This window comes from Trypanosoma theileri (assembly GCF_002087225.1).
Source record: "Trypanosoma theileri isolate Edinburgh chromosome Unknown TM35_Tth_9_V1, whole genome shotgun sequence".
Classification (NCBI taxonomy): Eukaryota; Euglenozoa; class Kinetoplastea; order Trypanosomatida; family Trypanosomatidae; genus Trypanosoma; species Trypanosoma theileri.
In genome coordinates this window covers 405,466-414,302 of record NW_021639851.1, presented here as the reverse complement: position 1 = coordinate 414,302, position 8,837 = coordinate 405,466, and the positions used below count along the sequence as shown (strand labels likewise).

The 8,837-nt window shown below is 35.5% G+C and overlaps 1 protein-coding gene across 1 annotated transcript; it reads left to right on the top strand.

Moving 5' to 3' along the window:
- Positions 1-1,022: 1,022 nt before the first annotated feature.
- On the top strand, positions 1,023-8,276 carry TM35_000092590 (putative phosphatidylinositol 4-kinase alpha; the record flags this gene model as incomplete). The annotated part of the gene is made up of 1 exon (XM_029024498.1): positions 1,023-8,276. The coding sequence occupies one exon, from the start codon at positions 1,023-1,025 to the stop codon at positions 8,274-8,276; it is 7,254 nt and encodes a 2,417-aa protein (XP_028884275.1).
- Between the last annotated feature and the right edge of the window lie 561 nt (positions 8,277-8,837).

Below are 8,837 nucleotides of genomic sequence, written 5' to 3'. Positions count from 1 at the left end.
TTTTTTTTTTATGTTACCCCCTGTTTGGTGTTTTTATTATTATTGCTATTTTAACAGAAATGATGTAACTTTAGGAACTTGTGAAAAGAATATGTATTCGGGTTTGGTCTATAATAATAATAATAATAATAATAATAATAATAATAATAATAAGTGCTTGGCAATACCGGCCACCTCAACGTGATGCCAAGAGCCAGCGAAGTTTTTCTATTTGGAAGACCCGTTGGCCCTTAAATTACGGCTTTCTACAGTACCGGGACCAGCCGCGCCGTGCTGGGGCAGAAATATATACAAGAAGATCCGGGGGCACGTGTTAAAAGTATTGTCAGCCTACTACTACTACTACTATTGACAGCCGTGCTGTTGGAGTAACATCCATAAGAGAACGAAAAAAATAAAAATAAATAAATAAAAAAAAAAAAAAAACCACAAGCGGGGGAGAACAATAGTAATTTTTCAATTGCATTGCTGCTCGTTGTAAAACAAAATACAAATATTCAATTACTAATATTTTATATGATTTTTTTTTTTTTCGATTTATGTAATATCATTCTTTAATTTCATTTTTTTTTTATCATTTTGCTCTTGCTTGGGTTTTTTTTTCCCCTCCTTCTACACTTCTCTTTGTGGTACGGTAAGGCGTAAGTTATTGCAACATCTCGGATGGCCTATTTTGTATGTGTATTATTGTACTCCACAAAACGCTTGTACTCTTTTTTTTCTTCGTTTTGCATGTCTTTGTATATATATATATATATGTAACGCATATCTACCTTTCCATCTCTATATATACGGTAGTGTCTGGGAAAAGTGCACAAAAGGGTGAGGGGAAGAAAAGGGAGACCAACCAAAAACTACAAAACGCCAGATTTTTTTTTTCTCTCTTGTAAAAAAAAAGGGAAAGTGAAGTGTTTTTGTAGTTTTTTACTATTACTACTACTACTACTATATTATTATTATTATTATTATTATTATTATTATTATTATTATTATTATTATTACTGTTATTATTATTTTCTCTTATGGACGATATCCGCTTCCCAGCCTGGGTGCACCGTGCACCGGTCTTTATAATGACGCGAGTGCTGGGAAAACACCTGCGGCAGCAAATATTGACCTCGACGACAGCAACAACAACAACAACAACAACACCATACTACCACAATGAAAGTGATGTCCAACCCACACCTTCGATATTTAATCCCAGGTATGTTGATCCATTAAGTTCCATTGATGAAGATGAACATTCCTCCGCCATGGTTCTCAGTGCTAATAGGAGAATGCCCCACGGTGGGGTTGGACCGCATTCTACACAGGATGTAGAATTAGAATCTTCCTCATCGCAATTACCTTCTGGTGATGTCCTGAATCATCCGCGAGTTGTGTTGTTAATAAGTTTATCACAAGTAAATGAACTCATGACGGAAAAGGTTGGAGTTTCTGTGAAAAATGCTCCTGCTTTAATAGCTCTAATGGCCCTTGCGGTTGAATTACGTTCATTACCATCAGATTTCACCAAAGGATTTTATACAGAGTGTGCATCCTTTTACACATCTGTGATGCAGCGCCTTAAGAGTATGATATTTTTACCAGGTGTTGATGTGCAGGGATTTGTGGCATCACTCGTTTCTTGTGGTTTACTGTTGCGATGTGTTGAGGAGGAAGAAGATGAAGAAGACGGAGAAGAAAAAGAAAACGGAAATGAAAATGATATTCATGGTGTTAACAATCATGAGAACACTAGTCGTCGTCGTCGTCGTTGTCATTATCATAATAATGATAATAATGATAATAATAATAATAATCATCATCATCATCACTATAATGGTAGAGAGAAAAATATTGGATTAGCGGGTTTTGACAGTCGAATCATTGATTCTATTATTCTTTCTTGTATTCCTTCTGAATTTGATGATTGTGTAGGTAATCCTATTGCGTTGGGTGCAATAGAGGGACTTGCATATGCGAGGAAGAAAAAACCGGTTCATTTAAGTTTACAACTTATTGATCAATTACACAATCTCACAGATGCTTTCACCGTGTCACCAAGGCGAAAAGAATTACTCTATAAACAATTACTTTGTTACCTTATGGAGGCTATGTGTAGAGCCAAATGTATTGACTACGCTCGAATGCATAATTGGTTATCCGCAACACTTCAAGGGGAATATTTACTAAAAGGTCTTTTACAGAAGGAAAATTTGCATGCACGTTTGGTGGCTGCAACTCTGACACTCTTATCAAGATGGATTCAAGACACTGTATCTATATATACCTTTGATACACCATCTCATGTTGGTAATAATAATAATAATAATAATAATAATAATAATAATATAGAAGAGATACCTAGTTTTGACACTAAAGAAGAAATTCAAGAGGCGGATACACTTTTAGAAGGTGTTTGGAATTCCCTTCATGAGGCAATAGATACTTGGGAAAAATTAAACAAAACGAATGTTACATTATATGGAGATAATGTACATATTGTGGTGGAGAATTTATTACGGGTGGAGTTAGAACGTGTTCAGTGTTATCGGGTAATGAGTGATAAACAACGGGTAATGGATGTATCGGAATGGAAGGATGATCCTGAAAATACAAAAGACATACCATCTAAAGAGGAAGAAGATCTTATATTAGGAGTTATAAAAAATATTATAAAGTTTCTTCTTCTTCCAGGAAGTGTATTAGGTGCTATTAGATCCGGAACTGTAACAACACCACTTCAACGAAGTATTGCCGAACAATGTGTAAAGGTGGTAACTCTTATAGTTTCAACAGAAGGTGATATCCCGTTAGTAGGACGGAGTTCACTCACTTCTTCTTCTTTTTTCCATAACGGGAAAAGATGTTTTTCTAATAACTTTTATAATGTTATGGAAAGTATGGTACATGAACTTATTCTATGTGTATTAGAAACAGGATCTGTTCAGGAGTCGTCACCTTCTTCTTCTTCCTCCTCCTCAGGCACGACAAGAGAAGAGAATACGCGTCGTTTAGCCGCATTATGTTTACAAGGTCTCTGTGCCACGAATGCTCAAATCCGTTCTTTTGCCGTGACGGAAGTATTAGATGCGGTGGTGCGATTTCCAGCAGTTAAACAACAACAACAACAACAACAACAACAACAGGGTATAGAGATTGGACGCAATACAATGACAGCGGGAATAGGGAAATCAGCGAACGCTGCAGTTGTTGTGCCTCGTTTATCTGTATGTTTTGATATGATGAACCGTATATTAGTTTCACCGCATCGTTCTATTTTACATCCACTCCCGCATGAAGGACTCTTACGATTTGCAAAACTCTTATGTGATACCTTTGAGGATACCCTGCGATTGCATGTTCACTCTGGTGATCTCAACAATCCAACCAGTGTGTTTCCCAGTTCTACTCTGTTCGTAGTGTCGGAGTCGTTTTGGAAATTAGTTTGTCGATGTCATGAACGTATTCGAGTAATGACACGTGAAGGTCTTCGTCTAGAGGCTTGTGGTCGTGAGGCGGCAAAGAAAAGATTACTGTATGCATTAAATGAAGAGAGTAAAATTCTTCGTTTACTCTTACGGGTTATGTTAAGTTGTATGATTAATGTAGCTTGGCCAGGATCTGGTATTCTCTATACTCCAATTGCAAATCATCATAATACCGGTAAAGAAGAAAAAAATCATTATTCTAATATGAATGTGATTAAAGTTGCACTTGAAGTGTTATCTTTATTTCTTCGTCCTTTATGTTTATTATGTCAACTCTCCACTTTATTTCCCGTTACAGATATATCTAGACTCTTATATCATCATGAAAATGCCACAGAACTTACACGTGTAGATGGTTATGATTCTCTTCTACATTATTATTGTTTTCAACCAAATAATGTTAATTCTCCATTTTATGAAGATAATGGGATGGCTCAATTCCGTTCATGTTGGCTTATGCTCTCATTCTATTATTTTACAAATGAAGCGGCGTTGCTAACAGATACTAGTGAAACAACAACAGCAACAGGAGGAGGAGGAGGAGGAGGAGGAGGGTCAACGTTATTATTATCATCCTCCTCCTCCTCCTCCTCCTCCTCATCATCCTCATCATCCTCATCATCGTTAGTAATGGGACAAGAAAAACAAACAAAATCTTCTCAATTTAAAGTACCGGATTGGTACTCTCGAAAAAAGATTATACTTACAAGGGATCAGGCAAAATGTATGAAATTACTTGCGGCTTCAATGCCCCCATTATTGTATATGCGATCTTCTGATTATCAACAAACAATGGCAGATATTGAGGTACTAAAACGAGAATTATCGGATGATTGTAGTCTTGTTGATTATAAAAAATATCGTAAAGAAATGTTACGATTTATTCGTCATTATTGTCCAGAATTAAGAAAACATGGTGGAATTCGATTATCTTTTTCAGAAGTTTATTTAGTAAATGCCCTTCTTACATTAGAGGTTCTAAGAGCCTCCTGTGGTTCTATTTCTACTATTACCCAATATCAACATTATGAGGTTCGAGAATTTGATGCTAGTAAAGATGTTAGAGATAGTGTACGATATGTAACGTTATCTGTTACTATGCGGTATATTGCTACTTTAAAAAATATGTTACCAAATATTGCGGCTAGAAGAATAGATGAGGATGCCAGACAACTAGTTTTATTATATGGATTTGCCATTGATTCCGTAGGCCGCTCAGCAAAAGAAATTCTTACCAAAATCATTGAAACCTTTCCAGATTATGCCACCAATAGTACCGCCCTCCCACTCTTCTGGACAGTTATCAATTTAATCGATATGGGAAGTGCAGGGGAGGTGGAACGTTTCTGTGCCCATTTACGTTTTCCCGAAACCCCTGCGGTGGCCACAGATCCAGAGTCTTTTGAAAGACGAAAACAATTACAAGATGCCGTGGCATTTGCACAGTATTGGATAGAAGTGGCTAGAAAGAATTCTCCTTTAGCCTTATTAGAACATGCCACTTTATTTATTATGAAGGAGGAAACATCATCATCGGAAGTGTTTGGTGGTTCTGGTGCGGGATCACGATTGGCCATTCAGGCGTACAGTGTGGATGCCGCTTCCACACATTGGGGTCAGAAATATGCACAAAGTCTTATTAAGCGAAGTAAAGCACAGGGACAAGTAACCGCTATTATTCAATTAGCCCCATTTGGAAGTGTAGATAAGATTTTTCTTAAAAGACTCTATACAATGGTAAAGGAAGGTCTTGAAACAGCACAGGTAGCGGAAAGATTACATGAACAATTTTTTGTATCTTTACTAGGTACAGTTCGAGTTGAAGATGATGCCAATAATAATAATAATAATAATAATAATAATAATAATAATAAACATCAGGGAAATACATTTGGAGTTGTAACTCAATCCACTGTAAAGAAAATGCATGAAGCGGATACACTTCTTTGTACAGTTGCTGCATTTCTCATGTCAGCCAAAATTTCCCCTTCATCCCATATGGAACTATTACGATATCATGTACAAGGACCTATTCATTTATTTACAAGTTCTTATATAAGTGCTGCTATCAGGTGTTGGAAATGGTTTTTATTTGAGAAGCGAGAACGTTTTGCAGTTCCATTATTAGCTCAAGTAATAGAAGGATTTTTTTGGACTATTTCACAAAGAATTGGACTTTTTGATGGTTCTAGACCTTCACAAACGGATGAAGTGGAAACTGGAGAGAAAACAGGGTCTATGAAGAGAAGTACAAGTATTTATCTACATGACTATAATGTGAATTCACCACATAAACTATTAATTGAATTTATTTCTACATGTTATGTGGATTATAGAGGACCAGTTTCCTTTTATCCATCGGTTCTTCTACTTTTACATCATTTCGCTTTACGAATTGTGGAATCTCCCTCACGATTTTCTACAAAAGATTCATCTTTTTCAGAAACTATTCGTTGTGCCTTAATGATAAGTTCTATTTGTCGAAATTTACAAGTTGCGAATGAACGTCGTTTATCTATGGGTTCATCTATTCTTGTGGCTTTTACTTCTATTGGAGTACTTCGTCAAGGTTGGTATAAATGTTTACTACAATGGTTTCGCAAAACTCCACCATCATGGTACTTTACACGAGATCCTACAGCGGCAGAAGAAGAATTAGTGGCATTACAAAAACTTATACGTGTATTAGATGCCGATCGTGAAAAACTTTCAAATTGTGTAGATGGATTTATAGATTTTGCATTACCAACAAGTTCATCGCATCATATGGTTAATCTTACTCTAGTAGGGAGTAAAGTTCATCACACAACTCTTGATGGGGTAAATAAGGTAAATGGTGAATCTAATAAACTTCTTAAAGAAGTAGAAATGGATGAACAAGAACGAATTTTAAATCTTATTAGTTTACTTAGACTTTTAGTAGTTCATGAAAGTAGAAGACTTATGGTATGGCTTAAACCACGAGAAGCTCATAAAATTCCAAATGATATTGATTGTAATATTATTACTAATATTAATACTAATACTAATAATAATAATAATAGTAATAATAATGTTAATAATAATATTAATAATGAAATATCAGAAGCATCATGGAAAGTTTATTGTGAAGCAGCTGCACGTAATGATCCTGGAGTACTTTTGGCTTTGGTAGTACGATTCCCAAATGTTTACGTTATGGAATTTGCTTCTAAATTAGTTGCAGAAAATCCTCAAAGGTATTCTCATATTCCTGAAGCAGTAGATTTATATCTTACGGATGAAGTACTTATGAATGGTTATCCTGATCTTTATTTATTTACAAATTGTGGTATCATTCAAGCACTTCGTTTCTTAGATAAACGTTATACAACACGTTATCCACAAGTTTCTGCATATGCTCTTCGTAGTCTTTTATCTCAGAAAAGTGAAAATCTTATTTTTTACTTACCACAAATTTTACAAGTTCTTTCTGCTGATGAAAGTGGTGGTATTGCTTCTTTTCTTTGTAAAATGAGTGAAAAAAGTGAAATGTTTACCCATCAATTACTTTGGTCATTACAAACTGAAGGTGAGGGTGAGGGTGAATTGGCAAAAAAATGTTTACAATTAGCTAATGAAATACGACAACGATTTAATGGTGTAAGTCGTAGATTTCATGATGATGAATTTTCTTTTATTGATAAACTTATCGCATTATCAGGAGAAATGAAACCCATTGAAAAGGCACAAAGGAAAGAAAAACTTCGACTTCGTTTACGAGATAAAGAGTATCATGAACCTATAGGACGTTCACATTTGTATCTTCCTACAGATGTAAATTGGCGTATGGTGGATCTTATACCTGAAACAGCTGGAGCTATGCAGAGTGCGGCAAAATGTCCAATATTGGTACAATTTAAATGTTTACCTCGAAAAAGTGATGACACAAGAATAAATCAAGAAACAAAAGTAGATAAATTACATAATGAATCGGAACCGATAGTAAAAGCATGTATTTTTAAAATGGGAGATGATTGTAGACAAGATCAAATAGCATTACAATTAATTGGTCTTTTTCAACGTATTTTTGATTCTATTCAAGTTCCTTCATATTTATATCCTTATCGAGTAGTAACGACTGGAAGTGAAAGTGGTATTATAGAATGTGTTCCTCATGCGATGAGTCGTGATCAAATTGGTAAACTTGTAGAAAGTAATATAGCAGAATATTTTGTTCAGACTTATGGTCATCCTGAATCTGTTACTTTTCATCGTGCAAGAGATTGTTTTATTCGAAGTATGGCATCATATTCAGTAGCTTCATTTATTTTAAATATTAAAGATCGTCATAATGGAAATATTATGATTGATTCTCAAGGTCATCTTGTACATATTGATTTTGGATTTTTATTTGATTATTCACCAGGTGGTGATATTAATTTTGAATCCTCACCATTTAAACTTACAGCTGAAATGCTTCAGCTTATGGGACATCCTGTTCGAAAAGGAAAAGGTACAGTTCAAAGCTCTTTTTTAACAAAAGCATTACTGAATCCAGAAGCCTATGACCTTTTTGTAGATCTTACGGTTCGTTGTTTTTTAGCTGTTCGCCAATATGCTAAACAAATTTGTGTACTTGTAGAATTAATGCTTGGAAGTGGTTTACCATGTTTTAAACCTCGTAGAACTATTCAAGACCTTTCTTGGCGACTTGCCATGAGAAAAGGTGAGGCAGAAGCAGCCGAATTTATGCTTAAACGAATTGCCGAATCCAAAGAAAACATTCGAACCGTACTTTATGATAGGTATCAAAATTTCGCTGAGGGAATCGAAATGTGAGAGAGAGGGAAAAAGAGGGGGAGGGAAAGACTTTTTCCCAGTGGTGTTTTTTTGTTTTTTGTTTTTTTATTTGTAATCTTGTGATTGATTACGGTATTTTTTTTTTTTTTTTTTTTTTTTTTTTTTTTCCGCCGCATATGTTTTTCTGGGTTTTTTTTTTTTTCACCCGAAAGGGGACAACGCAAGCGCAAGCGCGCAGAACAATTTTACTTGTTCCTATTGTTCCTATGGTTTGTTGGATTTTTTTTTTTTTTTTTTTTTTATTCTTCTTCTTTCTCTTTTTACCTTTTCCCGAGGCAGAATGTCGCGGAAGGTTCGGGGTTTTGGGGGGAAGGGGACCCCTCCTCGCACCGCAGGCGCGGGAAACCCCCACCCGGGAGGCGTTCATCCCAAACCCCCCTCCCTTTTTTTTTGAAAGCTTGCGATAAGAATGGCAAAGCCTTACTTTTTGGAACTACAGATTTATGGGTTTTGGTAAACCAAATTCTATTTCTTTTATCTTTACAGTCTGCCTAACAGTAAGTTTCTGAAAAAAGTAAGTTCACAAGGAAGGAAAATGTT